Genomic DNA, 27,951 nt, shown 5'->3' on the forward strand with positions numbered 1-27,951 from the left:
TGGTGACGCGACGGGGAAGGGAGGAAATGAAAACGGGACGGGAACGAGGATGGGTTGCCGGGCCCCACCGCCCAGTCTCACGTCGACGCTTTATACAGCGAGATGGATTTGGCTCTAATCGCCCGTCAGACTCGTGGTTAGGACTATATATAAGACAGAGGAAACTCGGCGTTAGCGTATGCGTACTTTAGGGTTTACTTTAGGACTAGTATAAACTTAGGAAGTTATTAAAAAATGGGAATGTAGGAATTTATTAAAAAAGTATTTATTTATTTTGAAAAGGAAGGAAATACATGCGGTAGCGCTATATTTTGGCAGGTATTTATTTTACCGCCAGGGGCTAGATGTAATCTGCACGCGTAGATGAGACAGACATGCACGCAATGACGCACGGCTACGCGACCTGTGTACACCTACGTATATGGTGCTGATTAATGGCGGTGATAAATACGGAGAAGATTTGATCCTCCCAGCTGTGATCTCTGCTTATTCCTGCAAGCTTTTAAACCTGGGGATAGCTACTGATTAATCGCCGTCCATATCTGCAGGGCGTGAGCTATCTAGCTAGAACGCGCGCGTGCATGCGGTGACATCGATATACATATACGTACGCGCATGAATACGCACGTACAGTACCATGTACAGCATGTGCAGTATGTACTTTGCGTATTCTGCCGCTAGCTCCTTTCAACACAGGATCGATTCACTGTAAATGGTGATGCTACGCGTTTGCATTGTTCATGAGTTGACAATGCTTTGCTTGGTGCGTACGTGCAGAAAAAGTCAGGAGTAAACAGCGCTCGGGCGCGCGGGCCATGTTACGACGTACCGTGTATATGTATAGATCAAGCATATGGTATGCTGCAATACAGGATACTCCCACACGCTTTGCACATTTCCGAGCCCGCGTTTCAAAATACTTCCTCTGTTCTATTACTACTCCCCCGGAATATAAGCTTTACTTTCTAAAAAATGCTTATATTTCGGAATGAGGCACTATATTACTAGTCGCTAATTTAGATGTATTCAGATATATTTTATGTGTATAGATATCCGGATCTACGATGATATGGAGCATATGAAACAGGGGAAGTACCTATCTATGCATTATATTTAACATGAATTAACAAACTAAATGATCAAAGAACTGGAGAGATGGATGAAAAGGTAATCTTCTTGCGTGAAGCAGTACTAGTCACTAATGTAAGGGCCTGTTTGGTGTGGCTTTTTTTGGCTTTTGGCTTTGGCAAAAGCCACCAAAAGCACCTAAATAGGTGCTTTTTTTGGCTTTTGGATTCTGGAAGCCAAAAACAAAGATCCTATTCTTTTGGCTTCCAAAATCCAAAAGCGAAAAGCCTTTTGTTAGGTCTTTTGGTGCTTTCTTGTGCCCAAAAAGCCACACCAAACAGGCCCTAAGTATATCGGTTGGGCAGCATATGTTCGGCCGACCTGATCAGGCCCCATAGCTACCCTATATATGCGCAGCAGCTACTACGTACTTTCAGAAAACAGTGGAGCCGTTTCACCCTGCCTTCTCGTCACAAGTTATGGGCGCGCTGGTCCATGCTATGCTAGCACTCGTATAACCAAACGATCGCAGATTTCCGTCGATCTTTTCAATTAGCGCAAAAGAAAATGCAAATCCAAAAAAGATATACTCCATGCATTGTGAGTGGACAAGTCTTTGGCGCATGCCGTCGACTGTGACAAACAGGGAACGAGATTCTACGTCGCATCCACGTGCCGCGAAAACACAGGCTAGCTTAGATAGTCACCTTTTTATCCCTCTTGCTTTATCCATCTGTGTTACCGTGCAACTTGCAGAGCATCTCGCGTCAGTCGTCACCGTCCTCCCGTGTAGCTTTCCGTCCACCGTAAATAAGCAGGAAATTACCCGAGGCCTATATTATTACACGTACGTACGCACGGTAGTGCGCGCCCCGTATTTATCCCACCGAATGAAGAAAAACTCGCGGCAAAAAAGTTTGGAAATCCGATGCTTGCTTGCTTGCGCACGGCATGGCCGGAATTAGCATGCGTAGATCTTTCTTTCGGAGCCTACGCAGGCCACAGTTTCACAAATTAATGGCGGGGCTGTTCCAGTTTAGGAGATACGCATGCTGCTCCGCTGACGACGTGGGCCGGCTGAGCACGCGGGCTCGCATGTCAGTGGAGCGTGTGGGTGGCGAGACTGGGATGCTACATGCTAGAGGTAGGGGACAGGGTAGGGATGGGCTCAAACGTGTATCACAAGTCCGGGTGTGCATAACCGAACCGAAACCGAAAACCGAACCGAAAAAAACCTAACCGCAACCGTTTTTTGGTTTTTACAGTTTATGGTTACAGTTACAGTTAACAAAACATCAAACCGAAAGGACTTAGGTTAATTCGGTTTTTAACCGAAAAACCGTGGTTAAACCGAAAGAAACCGAACGTCTAGTTCAACAAAAAATCCCGCTCTGCATAACCTTAATATAGAACCTAAACTGATTAGTCTACACATAAGGCGCTCCACTGTGGTGGTTTGGCCCTTTGTTTGACCGTGTGTGTAGCCCCAGGTTGCTAGTTTGAATCCATAAACTGTCCCATATTCTTATTTTGGCCGATTTTTTTTCTTTTCCTCCTTGTAAAAACCTTTGGTACGGTGCAAAATACATCCATATTTTAATTTGGTTTGAAATTTATTTCTTTTTTGTTTTACTCTCTTGCAAAATCTTTAGTATGATCATACAAAATATAGAAAATGAAATATATAATCATAAAAGTTAGTTTTCAATCCAAAATTCGCGTCAACTTTGGTTAGTTTGGTTATTACCGAAACCGAACCGAAGTTTAATGGTTATTACCGAAACCGAACCGTATTTTTATACATAACTGTATTAACCGAAGTATTGAAACTGTATTTACCGTATAACCGAATAAACCGAACCGAATTAACCATATTAACCGAACGCGCAGCCGGAATCACAAGGTATTCCCAAGCGTAGATCGTGGCGGGTGCAGTTATCCTGACACGTGGTCGGCCCTGATGTGGTAGCTGCGTGACGCGTACAAAGTAACGCTAGCTCCGTGCACGGAAATCGGAAACAGTGCGTCTCCGCCGGTCACCTGGCAGAGATTGCCTGCGTTTGGAACTCTCTCCGTTCGGAAGAGCAAGTTTAACCGCTGACTATAAGTCAAGTGTCATATCATTTATAACTACTTAGAGTTAACATTTATAATAATGAGCTATAAACATGTTCTATTTATCAATATGTGGTTCACCTTTTATACTCTCATAAAATGCCTAGAAGCACGTGCTAGAGCTGGCTCTTGCATTAGACCCCACTTTTTTTTCTCTCCTCCTCTCTCTCCTCCAACTAAGCAATACTATATTATTTTAATTCTTATAGCCAGCTGACTAGGACTTATTATACTTGCTCGAAGAGAGCGAGCGTCCGGATTTTTCGCGAGACTAAAAAATTCTCATATTTTTATTTTCTTTTACGTTGAGGGACGGAGATAAGGGGGGGGGGGCGCAGCCCCCTATGCTCATGATTTTTCTTTGAACTTAAGTCATGTCAGTTTCTTATTTGTGTGATTTTAGCTAGTTCTGGCCCTCTCATACTAAGATATCCCCCTTATACTTCATTCCAGGCTCCGTTCCTGCGTTCATTAGTGCATGTGAAAAACGATGGAACCGGTGTGCTAAATGTTATTATTGGGTTTGATTCATGCGTTTGGAAATCCATCGTCCGGAAGAGAGTGAGCGTCTGGATTTTTCAAGATGGACTAAAAATTTCTCTTATTTAATTTTTTACGTTCAATGAGCTAAGTGCATGTGAAAAACGATGGAACGGTGTCCTAAATGGTATTGGGTTTGATTTTCGTGTGACAAAAGAGAATTTTTTTATACTACTTCAAAATTCATTGAAAAGAAATAGGTACACCCTTTTATGAACAAATTAACATGCGGCGGTAAGTTTACGCCCTCGATTATTGCGTGTGATATCTAAAATTAATTTACTATTTTATGTCTAAAATAGTGGTTGCGCCAATTGATTTGCGTAGTGCTTTAGCAGTCTAGTTCCTCAGTCCGTAAATAAGTGTATTTCTACCTTTTATATTACCTGAGTATGTCAAACAAAATGAAATTTAACCATCTTCATAATGAAACTAGGCAACATCTATGACACTATTTTTTTAGCTAAAAACTGTAGGAGGGATCCCGACAGTAAATTTTTATTTAAAGAGATAAAATATACTACATACAAGAGGAGAAAAAAGGAGGAGTGTAAAAGGGTCTAATCATGGGCATAACGCAAAGAGAACTACAAAGTGTCTAGCCAGGCTAAGAGAGGAGTTTTTGGTCATCCTTCATGTAAGCCATTTTTCCGCGAGGAATGAAGGAAGTATAAGAAAAGAATCTCGGTTGGTGGCGTTCACTCGTTCACCTTCAGATCAACTGACGCAGTGGTCGATTTGACAAAAACATTTTTTTTTTGAAGAGGATTTGATCGACAAAAACTTGATGTTAAGTAAAGCTGTGAGCAAGATAGATGGTCTGGTCCGAGACAACATAAAGTGCAATAATATTCTCAACCCGCGGGCACACCAGGCATGGGCGCGTACGTGCAGGCAGTATTTGATGCCGGTGCACGGGCGCGACGACGTGTCGTGTTCTCTCCTAGACTGAGTGACACGTGGACCTCACCTCCACGCCACTTGGACCCGCCGCACCGTCCAGCGCGAACCGCGACGAGACGGCCAGGGCAACGCCAACGCGCGCAGCCGCGCAGGATGCGTGAGCCACCTGACTCCCCTTCCAGAACGTGCCCCGTCCGTCCGTTCCAAGCCCAGCCAACGGTGATGGGCGTGCCAGCGGCACGAACCAATGGCCGATCCCCACGTGGCACGCGCTTGAGAGCTATTGGCGCGAGCGCGTGTACGGAAGCGGGAGACATGCATGCATCGACGTGCTCCATCGAGTGATGGAGTGGAGGAGTAGCATAGCAATGATCGTGGCTTTACACGTTCGTGCGTAGCTAGGTACGTACTTTTTTTTTTTTGAAACGGAGGCAAAAGCTATGTCCATCTACTAATTAAGAAGTAAATGCACAGTTTTTAGGAGAAAAACGGGCGAAAATCATACAACAAGACACTACAGGGCCAAGTCCCCACGCGCCACGCCACAAGGGCAAGCCCACACAAACCCACAATTGATACAATCAGACAACACACTCGCCAAGACCGGCCAGCCATCCAACCATGCCGGAGAGAAGACGCCGTGCCTACTATGAGAGGAGAAGACACGGGACACTCCAACAAAGCTGAAGAAGAACCTCTCAGAGAAGTGCGCCAAAACAACCTTGTCGCCCTTGCGACACAAAGTCGATGTCCTCAACACTGTCAAGATGACAAACATTCGGAGCCGCCGCTCCGACATACCGCTGCTCCGTCGCGCCCTGCACGTCCACCAAGACCACCACCTTTCGGGGCCGCCACCCCGACGTACCACCGCTCGCTCTCGAGCTGCAACGCCGCACGAACCGGCCGCCCGCAGCCCAAGCTGCACAGGGAAAACGGCCGCAGACCACGGGCATCACACCAACTCATCCGGGGCCGCCGCCCCGACATAACTTCCGACCGTCCCCACTAGGACGCATCCGACCGAGCCGACTGCCCTGCCGCCCACACGGCCAAGGTCGCCACCCAAGTCGTGGCAAGCCGCATCCCCGCACCATAGAGATGCCGCCGCACCGCCTTCCGGGGCCGCCGCCCCGGCTCACCGCCGCCTCGACATCCTCCAACCCGTCCGGCATGGCAACATAGCACAACAAGCAAAACCACCACCGCCGAGAGAAGGTCAAGCGCTCCAAGACGACGCCTCCAAGAAGGGAAGCGACGAGACCGTCGCCATCGCCCGCACCGGCCGAGGCCAGAGCTCGAGTTTTCACCCGGAGAGCATGAAGCCTTGAATGCAGGAGAGGTAGGAGCCCCACAACGATGCCTTCAAGAAGGAGAACGGCGCCTCGGGGCGTCGCCATCGCCGGCACCGACCGAGTCGGGCAGGGCTTTCACCCGGAGCACCATCCTGCCAAGGAGTCCTTCGCCGGCAGGGCAGTCAAAGCATGCCGGCCAGCATGCCATCGCCGCTGCCCACCATCCCCGGCCGCCACCATCCGCAGCGCGAACAAGTGGCAGCACCCCCGCCCCGCACAGGCCAGAGTAGGCCCAGATCGGACTAGAGCCTCCGCCGCGCCACCCCCCGCCTCGCCCGCGCCACAGTACCCACCGACGGCCGCCAGGCAAGGCGCCACAAGGCCGCAGCCGTCCGCCCGGACCGGGCCCGTGAGGCCCGGATCGAGCCCACCAGGGCGCGGCCTCCGCCAGCGCGAGCTGGCCGCCGCCCCTTCGCCGCCGGTTAGCGCAACACGCCACGCCGGCCCGGAAACCACCTCGCCGCGCCAGCCGCCGCCGCGCCAACCGCCAGGTCGCCTCTCCGCGCGCAGAGGAGACACCAGGGCGCGCCCACCATTCCCTTCCGCCTTCGGCAGCAGGGCGACGCCACCGCCGCCGGTGCCGGCGGCGGCAGCGGCCAGGGGAGGTGGCTTTGTGGGGGGTTGCTTGGCCTAGGGTTGGGGCTCTCCGGAGTCACCCCCGCGCGAGAGCGACCCGGGAGAGCGGCCCGGAAACCATCTCGCGCTAGGTACGTACCTAATTGTTTCTTGTATAATAGTAGGGAAGCCTATTGCTTCTACTTTGTACTGAGGCTTAGTTTGTACTTTGAAAACGATTTTCGGAAACTCTACATGGAGGAGCGAATATATGTCGGTTTTAGGTTAATTCTCGGTCGACTCCTAAAATGCTATATTGCATCGTGATACTTGCAGTGGCAAATCTTGGATCAAAATGCAGTATTTTCTCCGTCCCAAAAAAAGGCTGCTCAACTTTTTTTTAGATACAGATGTATCTGTAAATAAAATATATGTATCTAGATAACGTTGAGCAGTTTTTTTAGAAACGGATGGAGTATGTAGTTATGGATGTGTGTGAAGGCGTATTGAGAACACTCATGACTGCATGCATTACACTTGTTTTGCTTCAATTTAACACTCCACTAGTAGAAACTGGGGCATTAGCACCGGTTTGTAAGTCTTGTTTGCACCGATTGTCCAACCGGTGCAAAAGGAATCGGCACTAACCCGGTGCTAAAGGGGTTCCACGTGTTCCGGGTCATGTGCTGCTCGTGGAGGACACTTTAGCACTAGTTTAAGCCACGAACCGGTGCTAAAGGGTTCGCGCCTGCCACGTGGCTCAAACCGGTGCTAAAGCTCTACGGGTTTCCTGCGACGTTCTAGCCACTTCAACTGGTGCTAATGCACCCTTTAGTCTGGGTTCGTGGTCCAACCGGTGCTAAAGCTCTAGGCAGGTCCAAACATAAGACGTATTTTCTACTAGTGCTCCTTTGCTTCCATGCATCGCTACAAGAACTTCAAGCGTTCACCATGATTTATGGCCTAGACACACATGTTTAATGAACTTTTGGTGAAATTAGAGGGTATCGAAGGTAAGCCATGTTGCAAGGACATATGATTGCAATTGGGATACTACTTGCAAAGAATCTTTGTTTTGAGGCGCGTTTCTTTACCTTTGGTTGCGCTCGCCTCGCCATAATCTCATGTTTACATGTCACTACGGACGGGATCTATATTTATCTATGCAATTCCCCATATCCTAATAGGAGAAATGTTTAGAACCGTTGAATTATTTTATGATTTGTGCTAGTCATAAGTTGCAACATGAACTCTGACTAATACTCTGCACCATCACCTAATAACTAAGTATTAAGTTAATTCTCGGTTCAAAACGACGATCTGATCTAAACCTCATTGGACCATGATGCGTGCATATGTCATGGTAAACCTAGATCGGCTGGACATCACCTTCCCTTATGTATACTCCTCTGCCACATCGTCGGAACTCAAACGACCATCAAGTGAATCCATGCATGAAATTCTAAATTTCCTAACGACGGGGGGTTGTTGGGCCAAACAAACAAACAAACAAAAAACCTGACCCGGTATGGCATGCATTGGGTCGACCAAAAACTAAAACAAGCTTGTTTGACAGGTCGGTCAGCAAAAGCAGAGGATACAAAATCCACACATGCATACCGGCATATACCACATGGCTGCTACCTGCTAGCTCTCCTGATGGTGGCCGGCTAGTTGACCAATTAATCAAATCGAGACTAAGTATGCAAAACCTCATTCTAAACCACCATTGTGACGATTTTTATTAATCGGGACTACTGTATGATCGAGGAAGGTTAGCTGGAGTCGTACGTCTTGGTTATTGATATGACAATTAATTGATTCGATTTGACTCGATTCGGCGTCGGTCATTAAGCCGAGTGATAGATCCTCCATTAAGCGGATGGGATTTGTTGGTAGTACTCCTAGTACTCTAGCAGTAGCACTATGCTACGCAGATGGGGAGTCACGGTCTCGGACTAGAGCTAGATCATGCTAGACAGAGTGCACCAGTAGCACAGATAGCTGTAGTTAGTAGAGTACAAAGAGGCAACCGGAAATGCATGCTTATACGCAACCTAGTATAGTACTCACTTTTTAAAATAGAATAATGCATATAGTTTTCGTTTAGTGTTAAATTATTTGAAGTTTGTCGAACTATATAGAAAAAACATAAACATCTAGGATACCAAATGTACACAATATAAAAGTATATTTCACGACCGTTCTAACAATATTGGTTTAAGACTAGAAGTGTTAACATTTTTTCTATATAGTTTGTTAAACTTACAAGGTTTGACTTTAATCAAGAACTACAAGTATTCTATTTTTGAAAGGAGGAAGTAAGTAGTAAAACCCTCCCCGCAGAAGAAAAGGAAAAGGAGAGAAAATAGTCAGTGCTTCGTCATTAATTAATGCATGGATTAATAGTTTACATACATGAGAGAAAAAAGATGAAAAAAGAACATACATTAAAGAAAAGAAGACAATAAATGAAGGAAGCTTTTTATTTCCTAGTTACTAACAGTTTTAAAACTCTACTAACAAGGAGAGTATATGCTAAAAGGGTGTACTATACCTCTGATTTATAATACTTGCTGTTCAATCATGTGTATCTATACATTCACTCATATCACCGACAAAGTGTAATGGATCAAAGGGAGTGGTACAAATTTTATTGCAAATTGATCCGGGCGTGGATCGATATTGTCGATTGTCTTAAGTTCATGGATCGCCTCTATAGGTATGTACTACTCCCTTCGTTAGAGACTATAAAACGGTTGTGTATCGTTAGGTCGTAAATTTAATCAACATAATACAAAGTATATACTTATAATACATGTATCATTAGAAAGTTTGAATGTTCTGTTTTGTAATGATATAATTTTATGATGAACAATTTATACTATCTTACTAGACAAATTGAAGATGTAGAGATACATATCATGCCGGTCTTCCAATCCTAACGGAGAAAGTACCACTACTAGTTCAAGAAAGTCAGGGCGCGCAACAAATTTCGTACGTGCAGATTAACACGTCAGAGCATACGTACGTCCATGCAAGCACGTCACGCGCGTCTGAACCGCTCAAAGCTCCACCCACCGCTCTAGCTCACCGATGCGTGCGAAACTGTGCATGCGTTGCATTTGCATGCCCGAGGTCTGAGAGACGACGACGACTCCGAAAGTCAGTCTTCAGTTCAGTGGATCCATCGGGTGCATGCACTGGCCTCCCCATTCCCACTCTTTCCTCTACGCGGAAGAGCGTGTCTTACGAGTAGGTTATACACGAATCGACCTATTTCTTGACAAATTTGATCGATCCTGGTAAAACTAACGTCTCTTCTAGATCCGGAAGGAATTTCAGAATTTTGCCATGTACGTAAAGTTGTACAGATCGGCGCCAAGTAATTTCGGTAGAAAATGACTTGTTAGGTTTGACGCCAACCTCACTTCGGCGCCGTCTGTTGTGGCGCCAACCCACTTTCGCACAGACTGTCCATGATGCTGACGAACATTACTTTGGCCTGGCGCCAAAAACATAGGGTTAGAAATAGATTATTCGGGATAGATAATATTTCCTCTATCTCCTGAAAATTATTATAAATTTATTTAAATTTGGATGTATCCATACTAGATAGTGTGTAAATGCATCAAAATTTAGATAAATAGAAGACAACTTTAATGGATAGAAGAAGTATACCTTAGCTTTTCCCACGGTCAGATTTGCCGAAAGATACCGCGCCATCTTCTATAATTAGTCCATGACCCCTGCTCAAGAAATCATACGTACTCGGGATACCATCCATTCTACTCGTATTTAATTGATCCAAACCAATTAACCAAGCAGCTGCATCCCAAACTACTGTACGTAATACGGTGTAGCCACAGCCTGCTACACAGTACCACATTGTTCATATACATAGCTCTGCACATTTTATGCGTGCAGCTTCTACACGCTCCACACACACACACGTACACATGCTAGCATCGTGTGCTCCTTACCAAGCAGTTAATTAGGAAACAGTGGTGACCGATGCTTGACAGTAACATCGTAGTTAATTAAGAGAAGGGGCCATGCGCTGAGAGTGAAAGATGGGGAGATTTTCGGCGCGGAGCAGGAATTAGATACAGATTAATTTAGTCTCATGTGGGGCAGCTAGTGGTTGGGTTTAGTTTAATTAATTCGATCGGCGCATGTATTGCATGCACTCATGCGTTTCGTTCCTACTGCTCGCATACTCACGGTTAACTGCTAGAGTCATTGATTAGTTTGTCCGAAAAGAAAAAGATTCAGGCCTAGCTACTTTGATTCTCGGTAAGATTGAGATTTTACAGCATTTTTTTCTGCAGAAGCTGGTTGTTTCGTGAGATCATATCTCTGGGAACTAATCTCATAAGAATCTTGTATTGTAAATTATTTTCAAAGAAAAATAGCATTATGTCAGATCAAAAAAAGCCATTCACTACAATCAAAGAGAGTTCGTCTTCTCATGGGATTCGAGTAGAAGACAGTGCATCACCATCCTATATATTTCCTATTCCTATACCATGATGAATCAAACGAGTCTTTATAGGTTAGTTTGTCCACAAGAAAGAAATGATCAATTGATTATTTAACATATTTTACTTTCTAAAAAGACTTACATTTTTGGAAAGGATGTAATACTACAGATGGAAAATAAATTGAAGTTTAAAGATAAAACCAGTTTAAATTTGGAGATTTTCTATATCACAATCGACTGGATTTTTTTTGGCAAATTCTAGCCCATCGTGTGTTGTGCATCCTGCCCTCTATGTCCATGGTCTATGAGACTATGTTGGACCGATCCGAGCCCGAGACGGCGAGGAAAAGTTATGGGTCTGGTCCGAGCCGAAGGTGACACTCGACATGGAGATGAGGACGCCAGCGTAGGTTAGGAAGCAACCTTGGCCAGAGACAATCACTGTTTTGTAGTTTTCGAGGGCCCGAGCGGTGACATACCAGCAATGGAGTCGGTTTGGTTCATTGAGGGTGGACAATGAGACGGGAGCAATAGCGGTGCTTTCCACGTGGGACATACAGTATAAGTGGTCGGCCGGTGGCACGGAAAGGATGAATAACGTGATTTGGGTGTAGCAATTTTGGAGGAGGAAGATGAAATTAGGTTATTCATAGTTGGGAGTAACTTAAAATAGTATCATATATAAGATACGGGTCTATGTTAGTATTTGTGTTATTCCACTATCGAACGAAGATTAATTGTTCAGACAAAGTGAATGAGATTTGGAACAGAAAAGAAAAACTATGACATTTATTGGGAAATGTATCCAGGCCTTGGGCCTGCCTTAGAGCAAGTCCAAGAGACGCCCCAAAGCCTCCCCAATCCTATATGTAGGGGATAAATGGGAGAAAACACCCTCCAACAGCCCCCCTACACATGCCCCCAATAAATCCGCGTCCCCAACCCACCCCTCCTTCTTCCCTATATATTGGGGTGGTGGAAGCCTCCCCTATACAAGTAATAATAGAGTTAATGCCTACTTAGGTGATTAATACTCTATTATTTGTGAAGTTAGGTACCAAATATTGTTAAAATATAAATGCATGTGGTATAGGGGAGAGAGTATAGGGGAGCTGTTGGAGATGAACAAAATTTAGGGGAAGAATCTTTATAGGGGAAGCCCCTACAGGAACATATAGGGGGGGAAATATTGGGGAGCTGTTGGACTTGCTCTTAGGGTGACTTCTTTTGGGCTTATGCTTATGCACAAGCCGGCTTATAGAAAATTGTGGGGAGAAACTGTGGTGAGGAGAAGCTTGTAGAAACTGGTTCTTCCTATTCTTTTGGGCTTCTGAAAAAATTGCTTATTTGATGTGTTGTGTTGTGAAATGATGTGTTGTGAAATGATGTGTTGTGAGATGATACTAGAAAATGAAGTCGTTGTTTAATGGCTTGTATATCCAACCACTTTCACAATCGATACACCAAGTCACCAAACCAAACACTCACCGAGAAATATTCACATGCCTCCAGCAAGATACATCATGGGATTCACAGAGAAATAAAACGGTACTAACATAATATTTCAGTCGTTCCACTGCAGGTAATTGGTCGATGCAATACTACTGATCCCTCGGCATATACTGCCATTCATATGAGAATTTATTTTCACAATCAGCAGATCGTGGAGGACGAACCAGAGTCGCCGGTTGGGGAACAGGGGAAGACGAGCTCGAGGTCAACGCAGGTCGGGGAGGGAGATGTCGATGATACAGCGGAGGAGGAGTCGGCGGCGCCGGCCTGCGCGTGGATAAGCGGAGGAGCGTCGGCTGCGAGCGAGCGGCAGCTGTGGGGAGGGGCGGGGGTCTAGCAACGGCAGGGGAGGGGTGGAGGTCCGGCGGCGGCAGCGAGGAACCCTTGCTCGCCATGCCCTGCTGCGGGAGTCGAGCGATGCGAGGAACCTGGTCGAACCGTTATTTTCTCTTTTTTTTTCTAGATGACCCAAGCATTATCTAGTGAAGTGGCATTCTTCTGTAAATATAGACTTAAACGAGGGCAAACCAATGTACCGCTTCGGGAGAAGCTCGGGAAACTGGTCTGGCTGAGTTTCTAGAATTGCACGGTGAATCGGCTTCGCGGTGGAAATAAACGGGGCTTCAGCCGGAGACATCTTTTGGGCTTCAGCTGCCCTGGGCCTCGAAGCCAGTCCATAAGCTGAAAAGAAGTCACCCTTAGTGATCCAGGCCTAGCCGGCCCAAGAAATGCGCAATAAAGATAAGTCAAAGAGATTCCCCATGACCATCTGTAAAGACAGAAAGATTAAAAAGGTACCGTTCATGAGGTGTCCACGCATGCACGCACGCTAGCTAGAGCGAGGGGGAGAGATCTTGACTGAATCATATGATACGAAGCAGAGTAACGTATTCGTATGACCAATATTTTACTTCCTAGTTTGTATTGTGTGCTGGATATAGAGAAGAAAAAGAAAGGAGTGGTTGGAAGCGAGGAAAGCGATGGACGGTCTCCATTCAGCTAGTATTTGTTTTTTTTCCTCCAGCGGTTTGAAAGCCATAAAATATCATCAAGTTGTCCGACCAAGACATGTCAACTGTTTTGTTTTATACTTACAAAGACTCCTAAAGAAAGGCAACGAGGGTCTTATTATAGTGCCTCAGTGAGCTGGACATTTGCAGCGTAACGTAATCTAATCTTATTATAGGACATACAAAAAAAGATGTTCAATCTGCTTTTTAGATAAACCATCCCAACTTTGTTAATTGATAATGTTCAAAACTGAGTATAGGGGTCGGTTTAATTTCTCGGCCCGGATCGAGAGAGCCAGATGCTCGGATTAAATTGTGAGCATCAACAACGCGTTGCCTTCTTTCATGGATGAATCGAACCGCAACAACCTCTTTAACCACATATGCATTGGAACCTCCAGAACCGCCTGCTATGTCTTGAAGAATTCCTTAAACCGAGCTAATGCTAACTTTGCTTACACTCCAAGTCTTCAGCAAGAGCTTTTTTTAGAGAGAAAGTCTTCAGGAAGAGCTAGGGCTTCCCTGCAATTAGGACGCCATCAGAGGGCCTAGGCGGCCTTTTCCCAGTGGGCTGAACAAACACTACTACTGAACCGTGCAACGTGACAGCCGGCAGCTAAGCATCACCATTTGAGAGGAACCGCAGCCAGGGATTATAGACTTCCACACAGTTACAACTTTCTTCTACTTTAACAGTTTAACGGACCTCTGTGGGTGGTAATAGCAGTTAATCTACAGATGTAGTTTCAATTTATTTCATGTTCACTCGGGACCACCGTGGATGCTTTCATTTGAATCCTCCACACGAGACTTCAATCAAAGCTTGGGAGCAATTCTTCTTCCATGGGACAGTCTAGGGGGTAGGTTCAGATCTTCCCAATGTGGATCATCAACCTTGGAGAAATATTTCTCAACGACCCCATCGTGGACCTGACCAAGGCTTGGTGGCATCCACTGCAGTTAAAACAAAAACACCAATAGGATTCAGTTGAGATGGCATGCCACACGAAACAAGGAGTCTAATAAATTTACTGAGGTTCAGTATAAATATGAAGTAACATGACCTTTGGGTTTCGATCTTTGTCTACTAGTATAGCCCTGCATCCCTGCAATCGTAATTGGATTTTAGATATATTGATCTCGAATAGACAAGATCACTGATGCAGATGTCGACGTTACCTCAAAGAAATCTCTGCTGAAGTCACCGCGCATAACATGGCAAACCATTCTGTATTCTCGACGCAAGCATTCGCCGACAGTTTGCAGTCTCCCTTCCCTTATCTGAAACCGCAAGCACAGAGAAAAAAATTAGACATCAGTTAGCTTGGAATGTGCATGATAAGACAGAAAACTTGCTTCAGGCGTTGATCAAATAGGTTCGTCCTAACTCATGAATTCTAATGTAAAGTAAGACTTTTTGTACTGGTGTTTCGTGCAAACCCAATTACTTTTCCATGTGCAAAAGCTAATTACTTTAATATGTAGTGATAGTGATAGCTAGCGGTTTGACATCCTGATTCTGATTGAGTTGGTCCAAGACAGACCACGAGACCTTATACCCAGAGATCTATCTGACTGGAATAGGCTCTAGATGGCAAATATTTTCATCTTGGTGGCCTCGGGTATTGTCACTGTAAAACCCTTCGATTTGACTCCTACCAACTAGAACATTAGTACAAGATCATAAGGTTGAGGAAGTCCCTGTGGATGGGAATATCCGAAACAGTCTGCCAAGAGACTATCTGAGAAACTGGCACCAGCTGTTGCTGTCAATAAGTTGGCAAGAATTTCTTTTAACAGGAATGAATGCAAGACAAGGAAGTGGAGATGGGGTAGGTGACAGAGCAGGTGGAAGGAGGGATAAGACTGGACCCAGTTAAAGGTAAGCTGACCCCACTTGAAATTTTGACACACAACATTATAACACCAAAAAAAGTTGGTGGTCAGTGTAGTTCAAAAAAAAAAGAACACATATATGGAGTACAAAAGCAGTTTATATGAATATTTTAGAGTGAAAAAAAATGTTGGATGAAGGTTATGCCATATCTTGTTAACCTGCAAAATTTTACAAAAATATGACCATTTGTGCCATGTGCAAGAAAGACTGGTGAATCGTATCCAATACTATTCACTTATCTCTTGTGTTTTTGCAACATGTAAGAAAGCAGTATTTTTTAATTTTTTTTGGAATTTGCAGCATGCAATATGGGTTTCGCGGATCAATATTGAAAGGTACTCGAAAAAAACACATAAGACATCCCCCTCGCGTCGCTCCCCCAGGCGACGCCAGGGGCTAACCTAGCGCCGCCGCCGACCCTCTCCGCCCGTGCCTACCCTGCCGCCGCCGCCGGCCGCCGGACTCCTCCGCGGCGGTGGCGGCACCCCGCTGCCGAAGGTGGTTGGGGAGGTCCTGTGCGCGTGGTGGAGACCGGCTCGTGGGGGCGTTCGCGGTCGGGCTTGTGGAAGCCGAGCCGGCGGGCTCGGATGGGGGCTGCGGTGGCGGCCGCTTGCCGGCGCCGGGGTGGCCATGGCTGCTCGGCTGGCGGTGATCGTCCTCGGCGCGGGGCCTTGCGGGGCAGCCTGGTCTGCGTCCCTGCAGATCGAGATCCGCTCGATTTGGGGCGTGGAGGTCGCCGCTGCTCAAGGAGGCCAGGGCGGCAGCCCTGGGACGCCGTAGTGGCGTGGTGGGTCGGGGTGGTGCCCCCGACAGCGTGCAGCCGGCAGGGGCGGCCGGTCTGCAACTCCGGCGGCTGACCGGAGAAGAGGATGCCGGGGCGGCGGCCCCGGGCTTGCACGGTTGTCTCGTCGACGACCTGTTGCGGTGCTGCAGCGCCTGCGCTGCACGATTGTTGATGGCCGCGGTGGTGGCGGTGAGCCGTGGTTGAGGATGGCGGCGCGGCGGCGCCGCTTTGGTGGGCGGGGCGCTGGATTCTGCTGATCTGGTGCCTCGTGGTCGGTGGCAGGTTGACCAGAGGGGTCGCCTTGCTGCGCGTGTATGCCGGAGCGGCGGCTCCGGGAGCTTCTTGTTTGTGTTGCTATGCCTCTTGCCGCATGGGTGGCAGGGCATGCTTCCGTGGGCGTGGTCGTCGCCCCTCTCGCCCGTGGTCTTCCTCGCAGGGCGGCATGGTCTGTCTTCGTGATGGTCCAGTGGTGGTTGCTGTCGTGGCCCTCCGGACGAAAGTCTTGCACTGACCTAGTCAGTGCCGACAACGGCGGCGCTTGCGGGCGCCGTTTTCCTCCTTGGGGGCGTTGTTGTGGAGTCCCGACACCCTACTACCCTCACTCCGGGGTGAAAACTCAAATCCTGCTCGGATTGGACGACGGCGGCGTCTTTTGACGTCGTCTCCTCCTTGGAGGCGTTGTTTTTTGGAGTGTTGGGTGCCTTTCCCTCTTGGGTTTGTGCTTCTGGTTGGGTCGGCGTCTTCGGGTGTTGTCGGCGTGCGAGTGCCGCCGGCTTGTTTCTTGCGGCATGCCTCACCCTACGAAGCTTGAAAGGCCTAGCCGTTCCTTTCGGCTTTGACTTCCTTTCCGGGGCCGTAGACCGGGCGGTCGTAGTGCTCGCCGTTGCCGTTGTGCTGGTGTCGTCTGGTGGCGCTCCAGACCTAGTTCAGCTAGGTAGTGAGGCCTTGTGTTGGGTTTTTGCCAGTTCTCCTTGAAAAACTGTGCCGTTGGTTTTCCTTGTCTGGTTTCCCTATAAACCAGACACGTGTGTTGTGTTTGTATCGGTTTTCGGCCAGTTTTCCTTATAAACTGGCCAATTTCCCTCTTCTTAATGAAAAGGCAGAGCTCCTGCCGGTTGCTCCAAAAAAAAAAAATGGGTTTCGCGTGCAACCCGCCTTTGAGTTACCCACTATCTAGTTGATATATGTCGATAGTTGTGCAGACTTCAGAGAGCCAAATACTACACAGATGGTGCGACCCCACACCAACAATTTCAAGTAGACTTTTGAAGCTCAAATGTCTGAACTCATACTGATCCATGAGACAAATAGTTACAGGAGTGATCCATTGTGCATGGCCTGAACCTTAAGAGTCCAGGTCTCGAATCTCGTGCCTACCACAACTACATCGATAGTCCTAACAACAATAGAGATATTCAGTATATGGAACTATTCAAGGGTCAAATGATCTAAACAAGCATTTATTACTAGCGAATAGCATAGCATGCCAAAAGATTTAAACAACCGAATTGCATTACGAGGATAATGTTCAGTAAATGCTTGAGAGATACCGATGCAAGAGAGATTTTCAGACTAGTAGGAGAAGCCTTCCGCAATGATTGAATTGCGACAGTAACCCATTCACCAGCCACACTTGGATTTTCTTGTTCCTGACATGATAGGTACCAAATTTAGCAGAAAAAAACACATAAGCCCACAAAAACCACAATTAATTCCATAGAAACTCACAAGAGCGGATATGATTTCTTCGACTGTTCTTTTGGAGAAGCATTTGTTGACGATTTCCAGCCTTGGAGCACAAAAAGGAAAAAAGAAAGGAAGTGGCAAAGAGGAATCAGGAGATAATTGGTCGGAGCATCAATGGATCATGCAGCTCATAGTAAAAACAGTTATCTGAGAAATCAGAATGATTCCATGCAGTATATGACCTAAATTGCACACAAACATGGACTTCGGCACTTCGGCTAGCATCTACTATGGGCCTTAGGACCAAATTTTAAAAATAACAAAAGCAAAGCTTAAACAATCTATCCGGGTCAGCGTTATTACATCATTTGGAACAGAATGTTAAGGAACATCATGGACATACAAGCTAACCGATTGCAAAGCCACAGAGCCGCTAAAGATACAAGCAGCTTCATATCTTTTGACCAATACAGCCACACAATATGAGTAAGATAATACGTAAGCTTGTGTGAAATTTTTCATGACATATTGCCAAAATATGTCAGGGACTTCTCATGTATGCATGGGAAAGAGCAGGAGTAAAACAGTTTCTCTTTTCTTCATAAATAGTATAAAGTACACTTGCTCTCTCACCTATTCAGAGCACTACTTCCTTTCAGGGATGGCTGTTGTGAAAATTGATCAATAATTCCACATATAGCAAATGGATCAGAAGCGTCCACCTTTTTAAGTGATTCTTCAAGCAACGACATCCTCTGGAAAAAATGTACTAGGAATTATAGAGTAATGCTAGCACACACTGAAAAGATGATATTAAGTATTTGTAGATGGTAGATCAACAATGCACCGAGCATTGCTCAAATTTCAAAGGACGTAAGAAACAAGCACATGGTAATGCACAAAGCACTAAATTTAAATTATCAGCAAACCTACATTCAAATGGACAAAATGAGTTGCCAGGCCACATGCAAGCATTTCCGCACCATCCAATCTTGCACCAGTAAGACCAACATATTCTCCTGGATAAAGACGTCATTGACAATTTAGAGAAAAATTGTCTCCCAAGATAGTTCTCCAATCAACTAAATAGGGTGTATAGCCAATTGACCATTGATCCCTAACATTGAACAGACATTCAGAACTTTGGAAACATATATTTCCACAACCATTCAGCATGAGGATTTAAATTTTATTTTTTACGTGATAAGCTGATAATACTCCCATTGCTACCTGAACCGTCTTTCATAATTGGGATTTTAAACATAGTAAACACCATTGTTGAAAATAAAATAAGCACATGGTCCACTAAAAATTGTTAGAGAGCATTCAGGGATGCATAACTGCCCATGGATGCGAATAATATCCAGCACCACTCAACAGAGTTATTTTAAGGGTGACCTATGAAAATTACTCAGCAAGGGAAAGTAAAATCAACCAGAGCAAATTGGTACAGACATGTGTGAAAAAATCATTTGAATAAGAAAAGTGTGAGACAAAATTCACCATAGAACCCAGGTAGTCTAGAAAGAAAATAAGAAGCCCCTATGTCCGGAAAGAGTCCCAATGCGGTTTCTGGCATTGCGAAAACCTGCATAAAAATTCAAAATAGATCAACACACATTTTTGTACATGGAAGCGTGCTAGTTATCCATAAAATGCACAAAGCAAAATAGCACATACTCCTAACTATAAAACGAGTACTAACATAGACAGAGCACAATAGCTGGAAAGTTGATTACAATCTCCATAATTTATTATCTGACATGTAGGCATTGTGGTGCAACACCAGCACCAGTAGACAGTATAGCATATGAGTGTACATGCATATAGTACCATCATAAAATAAAATTGAGAGACTGAACTCGAATAACATAATATGCCATCATTACACAGTTAAAAACTCAATAGAATGTGCGAGAACCCCAAATAAGCAGATCTGAAGCTGCCTCATGACACTCCAACTACAGTCCCAATTAACAGATGTAACTATATAAGCAACAAGCGAAGCAAAACTCCATTTGAGTTTGATCCATAGAATATACCGTGTTCTCTGTGGCAACCCGAAACCTTCCGTGTATAGAAACACCAGCACCTCCACCCATGACGATTCCAGTAAGCAGAGAAACCTACAATTGAATGTTGTAGCATTTAGTAGTGACAAGAATGATTACATGGAGAATGAGTTTCGAAGGATGCAGCTCACCTGTGGTTTGCTATAAGTTGCAATGATATAGTTTAACAAAAATTCAGTACGGAAAAAATCAGCACCATATTTCCAGCTATCTGGTTTCAGAGAACATAGAGTAAAGTTAATCAAATGTCTGGCGTAACGATAAATAAATATATATGCTAAATGTTATTGGTTTGAATTTGTATTGGACAAATAAAGGTGACAGATGCCAAAGCAAAAAAGATGAAAGTAATCAGCTTTAGATAGTCCGATATCATTGACACAAGCTTAAGCAGAAAGTACCCTTATTTACAGACTGGGCAACTTCCGCAACATCACCTCCAGCACAAAATGCTCTTCCATTCCCCTAAAAAAGTGAAGACTGAATCCCATGAGAAACATGGATAAGCGGAAACTATATTGATCTCAGAGAGCTAACATAAGGATTGCAGGAAATAAAAACAGAATGAGCACAAATACCAATAGCAACAGAAAATAAAGATCATCCCGAGTACTAAATGTGAAAATTGTTACAAGAAGCCAATAATTCATGCTTCAAATCAGCAAGGAGTATGAATGGAAAAATGACTGCAAGGCGCCGCAACAAATATCAGGAGCGCCGTAGTTGTTTTACTAGAGTCAAACAATTCAAACCAGCGAGTAGTGGCAGCTCTACACACAGGTTAGGATGCCAACTGTTTAAAACACTTCTAAAAAATGGCATTCATAAAAAAGCTTCATACAATAGTACAATTAGAAGGAGTTTGAGTGAATTGACAACACAACTTGTTTAAGACACCTATAATTGACATTCATACAAAAAAAAAACTCCATGCAATATTACAGCTACAAGGAGTTTGAGTAGATTGACATCACAGGGTTGTGGGTCTAGCACTGCCACTGGCAAGGAGTGCTCCAAAGCAGACTAAGCACAGCAAATTATTACTTACTGCTTGATTTCAGGAAAACTGATTCGGTAACTGATGCTCACAGTTACTTATTGATGTGTTATTGAGTAATTTATATTTCTAGTTACATGTGCAAATATTCACAGGGTAACCACATATCACAGCACCCGAAAAAACAAGAAACGCAGAGGCTATATTTAAGAACTGAAACAAATACTAAATGATAATAGACACGCAGTGCTATCCATTACCTTCACAATCAACAGTTTAACTGCATTGTCTTCCTCGTAAGAAGTGAAACACTTCATGAGTCCTGTAACCTAAAAGATAAAAGCAAAAGATTTGACCTTAACGTTTGATACAAAGTGTGCCTACTATTGCCATATGACCTAGTACTCCCTCCGTCCGGAAATAAGTGACTCGGATTTGTCTAGATTCGCATGTATCTAGACGCGTTAAAGTGATACATACTAATCTACACAAATCCGAGTCACTTATTTAAGGAGGAAGTAGTAGTAAAGCTCTCATTAAATCACTCTTGAAGACATACCATTGCAGAGGAGAGGGCATTCAACTGCCTTGGCCTGTTCAAGATCAATGTCCGTGTAGAGCCATTTGCTTCCACCAGCACCTGGTAAGAAGAGTACGGAAAAACATTTTCTGGTGAAATCAATCAGAGGAACTTAACAGATGAAAGTTGAGTGCAAGACATCATCAGGAGAAGGATGGATATCCTAAAAAGAGGGAATACATTTGATGATGGGATCGATTATTGTCAGGAACAACACACCATATTTGCCCACAAAAATCATGCAAAACCCTCCGAAACCTATTGAGCATTCTAGAACCAGTATAGACCAATCAAAGTAGATACAGACACAGAACCAAACCCACTCAAGGATGCTACACTATGTGTTGATTATGAACTAAGGCACAGTTCGAGCTCTTCATTCTGACCAAGCATTCCTTGACTGGACAAGAAAAATAAGATCCTTTGAATTTTTGAGCTAAATATGTGCCAGAGAACAATCAAAACTCACATTAGCGCCATGGACGGATCCACCATGGCTCATGGGTGTGCAGATGAACACCCAAAAATTTCTAAAAAAACGTATGTACATACTGTATATAGTTCATGTGTCACTTCCGGTGTATTTTTAGCACATCTAGCTCACACTTTCTCTTCCAAATTGAGACCAAATCTTGAATTAGCAAATACTCCCTTTCCACAAATAAGTGTACTTCACCTTATAAGAAAACATAATATCATTTATGACATTAAAATATTAAGATATAGTTTCATAATATACCGTTTTGATGTCACATATATTGTTACTCTTTTCTATAAAGTTGGCTAGATTTTAAATTTTTGTACTTATGACCAAAGGTAGAAGTACACTTAATTGTAGATGGCATTGCCAACTAGCCGAAAGCAATAAGTTCAGATCGAGCGATGGCAAAGCAGCGACCAGCCTATGCTTGAAAGAGAAAAGAGTTACAGCACGTAACCAACGTCCCCAAATCGAGTAGAGACCCAACTAGGGGGCACCCCATTGCTCCAATGTCGCCGGCGCCCGGCTAGGTAGAGGAGGGAAAGAAGAAAGCCGATACGCCGACAACGGTAGGGGTGCAGGGAAGCCGGACCAGGTGGCGTCTAGAGTTGGACACATGGCTTCCAAGCTATGCTAGATTACATTGTTGCATTGTGTTCTCTTTACATTTTTGCATGTTTTTTCAACTCTTTGAGATATTGTTGCTACAATGGCCGACTTTATCTTTTAATGGGGCGAAGGCGTGGACCATTTTCAGTTTTTAACCTTATGTTTTTTGATGGTTGAAATTGGAACACCCAAAGTTAAAATTCCTGGATCCGTCCCTGATTAGCGCTATAGTCCGACTACAAATCGCGGCAGTGTTTATAATCTCGTTAGTCAATGTGGTAGTACATATAGAGCTAAACAATCATCCCTGTGGTAACTTGTACAAGCTAGACATACGTACATCAGGCAAGCGAAAGGTGGACAACCCAGACCTACCGGAATCAACAGAACTGCAGCTACGAGCACCTTTAGGCTAATCTGACATTTAAACTGAAGGTAAGCTACCCGACCGAGCACCGACGCGTCAGTCAAACGAGAGGCCGTGGATGGAAAATTGGAACGAATGAAGCAGCACCAGTAGGACGGGATTGGGATCGCGTGATCCATGTGCAAGTTGCAACCGAACGGATTGAGACCGAGCGGGGAGAGAAAACGGGGGAGGGGGAGGAGCGGCGGACCTGGTCGGAGTCGGCGGTCGCCGGCGAGGCCATCTCGTCCGTTGGTGGTCCTGGCGGAGCGAAGCGCGCCTGGAGCTGTGGGAGTCAGTTTAGTTGGACGCGATGAGGCCAGGAAAGGGATCACCACGGCTGGGTTGCCAGTTCCGTGACGGAAGAAAGACCCTCCCCACCTGACTGGTGGGTCAACGTCAACCATGCCTATCCTGCGAAACTGGGGTCCCGCGAAACTGGACAGCGTCCGATCATGGAAATATCAGCGAATTGCAGTTCGCAGATCAGAATTTTAAAAATAAAGAAAGATATTACTCTGATCCGTAATAAGTGTGAAGATTTTAGTTCAAATTAAATCAAATTTGAACTAAAACCACCACACATAATATGGGTTTCTCTAAAGAGTAGTAAACTTGGTTTCACAAAAAGAAACCACCTAAAAGAATTTTATTTTAGATGAAAAAAGGGCCTCGTCCCGGCTCCATTGCATGAAACCGTATCACAATATTCAGGTTTTACGGACACACATCCACACCCAGGGAAAACTCATAATGTAGCTCCCAGAGAAGGCACACACGCCACCACATCAAGCAACTACAATAAAAAGCTATTGTGGGTGATAGGGAACCCTACACCTTGTCTTGAAGTACTCTCCACCATCCACTAGCATCAAGGCATTGCCCGCCGGAGTTCTCGATATATCAGCGGCTCTAATCTTGATATCCGTGCCCCCCCGAATAGCTTTGGCTCATCAACTCCACTTTACTAGATATCATCATCTTCTTCACTAAGATCAGCCAAGATCCGGCCACAACAGTGGTGGTGGAGCATGAGCTAACGCCTCCAAGGAACTCACCTTCATCTTCATATTTTCTTTTCCTGCCCCCTGAAGCGGAATGCTTCATTGAGAAAGCAAGTAAGTCGTCTTGCGCCAAATGACCTGTAAACCAATCCATGGGGTACGATTGAAGCACAAGTCATTCCTAGTGATCCGGATAACCTATAATATTGCATTATTAATCATATTAAGCAATTTATGAGTTTTATTCTGCTCCCAAAATGTAGCCAAGGATTATAGTGAACCTAGGAAGACGCCAACCTAGTCAAGTGCAAAATCTCTTACCAAATAGCTCTAACAACCACACACTCAAAAAACTAATGTGTACTGGTCTCAGGTTCATTGAAAAAAAAAAAGGTCAGGTCATCCACCTTTTATCTCTTAACTAGATTATCTCTAGTGAGATTCCTATTATGAGACAACAGCCATAGGAAGAAATAAATATTTGTTCGTGTTTTAATTTTTGACACATTTTGTATATATATATATAGGTAAAATCCCCCTAAAATTGACCACTTGTAAGGGTATTTTACCCTTATTCATTATTTTGGTAACAATGACACCGTGCTAGAGTATTTGACCTAATACGTTTATAAGGATAATCTCAGGTATTAGGCAAAGAGGCATAAATGGTGTATCAAAGGAACAAGAAGGCTAAAGGAGACCCCCACTTCAACAACAATCAAAAAGGGGTCTACAGCAGAAATCCGGTTTGCGCCGGTCGGCCACGGCCTCACACAACCGATCCGTGAGCAGTCCGGTCAACCGGGCGCCAACCAGGCGCCAAATATGCGCCTAAGAGATCCGGTCTGCTGCCCGGTCTGCCGGCCTACAGACCGGTGGGCCCGGCGTGCGGTCCGGTCGACCGGGCGCCAACCGGAGGAGCTCCTGGACGTCGCAAAGTGTCCCCGGTCTGGGTCCGGTCTACCGTCCGGTCCCTGGTCCGGTCCGACCGGCCTCTGCACCGGGCAATCCGGTCTGTGGTCCGGTTGACCGGGTTTGTCGGGAGAAAAACTGAGGTGGCAAGTGACCAACGGCCATATTTCGAAGAACACTATAAATAGTCCTTCTACCTCTGAACAGTTAGGCACTACACTACAAGTTGTTCTTGAGCTCTCTCTCTCTCTCTTACTCCATTGCTAGAAACACCAAAAGCCTCAGATCTCCCTCCTCCTCCACCCAAACTCAAATCCCTCCGGGGAAACGTTAGAGGAGGACCCGATCTACTGTTCTACCAAGCCAAATCTCATTCCCCCTTGTATTCATCGAGAAGCTTGCTTCCTAGGGTTCCTTGGAAACCCTAGGTGGGCAAGAGGAGTCTGGAAGCATCCGGGCTGTGGATTTGCTCCGGGCAAGATTGTGAAGGTTTGGAGGCTACCTCAAAGTCTACCATAAGTGAGTGAGCTATTCCTTCGTGGGATAGGCTCCGGAGAATAGGATGATCCTTCGTGGCGTGGGGAATCCTTCGTGGGACCTCCACCCCTCCAAACGTGACGTGCCTTCTTGCAAAGGAAGGGAACACGGGAATACATCCTCGTCTCCGCGTGCTATCGGTTATCTCTAACCGAACTCCTTACTTGTGATTTAACTGCCTGTGAGAGCCTTCATGCTCGAGTTAGTTGTATCCTCATATAGGTTGCTTCACCTAGTTTGCATTAGGCTCACCTTTATATTCCGTAAAGCCTAATATTGCAAAGAAAGAATTAAAATGTGTAGAAACCTATTCACCCCCCCTCTAGGTTTACCATCTCTATACTTTCAATTGGTATCAGAGCCTGGACTCTTATTAAGGGCTTCACCGCCTTAAGAGTGAGATGGATAAACTATTCGAGGGTCTAGATGAAGACTCTAACCTTTCGGTTAAAGAGATGAAATCTAGATTCTTGGCATATGATGCCGAGAAGAAGAAAAAGGAGGATGAACTACAAAGCCAAATGGCAGAGATGTCTGCCATGCTTAAGAACTTGACTAGTGGGCCTCCTAGTACGGCTTCGGCCTCACTAGGGAGCTTTCATACAGTCAACCATGACTATCCCAAAAACACTTCACCCATGCCTCATATAAACCATAGTGGGAATGTTCCCCATTTTGATGGAACTCACTTTCCTTTTTGGAAATCTTCTATCGAATCTCATATTCGCAGCCGCAGTGTGGAGTTATGGGAGATCATTGTTCATGGATACCGGGAGCCACAAGATCCCATTCGATTGACCTCCACCGAATTCTACAACCGTCAACTCAATACCTCCGCACGTGACAAGATTAGGAGTGGCATCAACCGCAAGCTCCTTGATCAAGTCAATGACATAGACTCCGCTAAAGAGTTGTGGGATCGAATCATAGTACTCCAAGAGGGAACTGATTTGATCCAATCAGCTCTTTATGAGACCGCAAAGCAAGAGGCCCATCAGTTCATGATTCGAGAAGGAGAATCCGTGGCCGATGCTTATGCAAGGCTAGGTGCTCTTAGAGTGAGGGTCAAGGGACTTGGAGTTGAGAAGTACAATGACGGCTTCGAGATGAATGAAGCATTCATAAAGTCCAAGGTCATTGCTATGATTGCCGTCAATCAAGAAGACACCAACCTTGCACTCAACTTGCAAATCATGACCAAGAGTGCCGATCTCAACTCTGATGATCTAGTCTCCTATGTGGCCGCCAATGAAAACATGGCCAAAGCGGGAAAGAGGCTCATGGCAATGAACTGTGTTGATGAAGCCTCACACAACCATGAAGCGCCACACAACCTTGCTCTCAAAGCTAGGGCCGATCATGGAAGCAGAGAAGACTATGAAATTGAAGAAGATGAAGAGATGACTTCAACTAGTGACATTGCTACCGACTTTGCTTTCTTTGCCAAGAAGTACAAGGCAAAGTTCTCAATGCTCCTCAATGACAAGAAGAAGAAGAGAACTTGCTACAATTGTGATGAAGATAGCCACTTTGCAAATGAGTGCCCTTATGAGAAAAGGGTAGACAAGCCAAGATTCATCAAAGGGGTCAAGCCAAGATTGAAGCCAAACCCAATCAACGATCGATACAAGAAGAACAAGGGGCCGAGTACTTGTCCGATGATGAAGAGGAAGATGAGGAGAAGGAGGCCGGGGTGGCCGGTTTGGCTTTCTCTAAGCCCGGGTCACTCTTCACATATGACTACTCCAAGGACTACTCCACGGAGAATGATGTTGGATCTTCCTTCATGGCAAGAACAACTAAAGATGATGACTCCGATGACTCTCCCTCCTCTACAGTTGTTGGCTCTTGTCTTATAGCAAGGGAAACCAAGGTAATGGAACCTCCACCTTCCCTATCTAGTGTTCTTGATGATGAAAACGAAAATCAAGAAGAATTAATTGTGCTTAAGGAACTCTATGGTGTTAGATGCACCCTTCGTGGTGAAGCTCTTATCAAGTTTGATTTCTTGATGGACTCACTCAAGGAAAAGGATGTGTCCATTGAGGAATTAGAATATCATTTGAATGAGAAGGAATGGAGATTCAATCTCCTAAGACAAGAGCTAAAAACCGAAAGGTGCATATCTCAAGGACTTAAGCAACAAATTGAAACTTATGAACTTGATAAAGTTAAGGACCTAGAAACTATTGATAGGGCTCAATCATTGACTCAAGATCTCAATGCCTCAAAGGAGGAGCTTGAAGTTGCTCATGCTTCTCTCACTAGGGATCTTGACCACCTTGAAAAGGCTAACAAGCTTGTTAAGGATGAGCTCAAGAAACTTGGAGAGAACCATGACCTACTCCAAGAAACCTACAAAAAGGCTCTTGGATCAATGAAGGATCCCATTGTTGTTGAAAAGCTTGCTTGTTCCTCCACTTCCTTTACTTGTGAGCATGCTAA

At 45.2% G+C, this 27,951-nt stretch overlaps 1 protein-coding gene across 1 annotated transcript; it reads right to left on the minus strand.

Annotated features, from left to right (window-relative positions):
- Positions 1–14,170: 14,170 nt before the first annotated feature.
- LOC127310840 (3-hydroxyisobutyryl-CoA hydrolase 1) lies at positions 14,171–23,421 on the minus strand. Its single transcript, XM_051341476.2, has 14 exons — positions 23,265–23,421; positions 21,537–21,617; positions 21,238–21,306; positions 20,382–20,445; positions 20,112–20,191; positions 19,951–20,034; positions 19,412–19,496; positions 18,842–18,927; positions 18,542–18,663; positions 17,951–18,011; positions 17,773–17,871; positions 14,721–14,822; positions 14,606–14,647; positions 14,171–14,495 (listed from the first exon to the last, which is right to left on the minus strand). Exons 1-14 carry the CDS (start codon positions 23,295–23,297, stop codon positions 14,358–14,360), a joined length of 1,146 nt encoding a protein of 381 aa, XP_051197436.1. The 5' UTR covers positions 23,298–23,421; the 3' UTR covers positions 14,171–14,357.
- Positions 23,422–27,951: the final 4,530 nt, after the last annotated feature.

Source organism: Lolium perenne, chromosome 1 (genome assembly GCF_019359855.2).
Source record: "Lolium perenne isolate Kyuss_39 chromosome 1, Kyuss_2.0, whole genome shotgun sequence".
Lineage (NCBI taxonomy): Eukaryota > Viridiplantae > Streptophyta > Magnoliopsida > Poales > Poaceae > Lolium > Lolium perenne.

Excerpts from the sequence above, each read along its gene's own strand:
- LOC127310840 (XM_051341476.2), bottom strand. The coding sequence starts at position 23,297 with ATGGCCTCGCCGGCGACCGCCGACTCCGACCAG. Across the intron at positions 20,035-20,111 it reads CAACTTATAGCAAACCACAG|GTTTCTCTGCTTACTGGAAT; the intron begins GTGAGCTGCATC and ends ATTCAATTGTAG. Across the intron at positions 18,012-18,541 it reads GGAAGTAGTGCTCTGAATAG|GCTGGAAATCGTCAACAAAT; the intron begins GTGAGAGAGCAA and ends TTGTGCTCCAAG.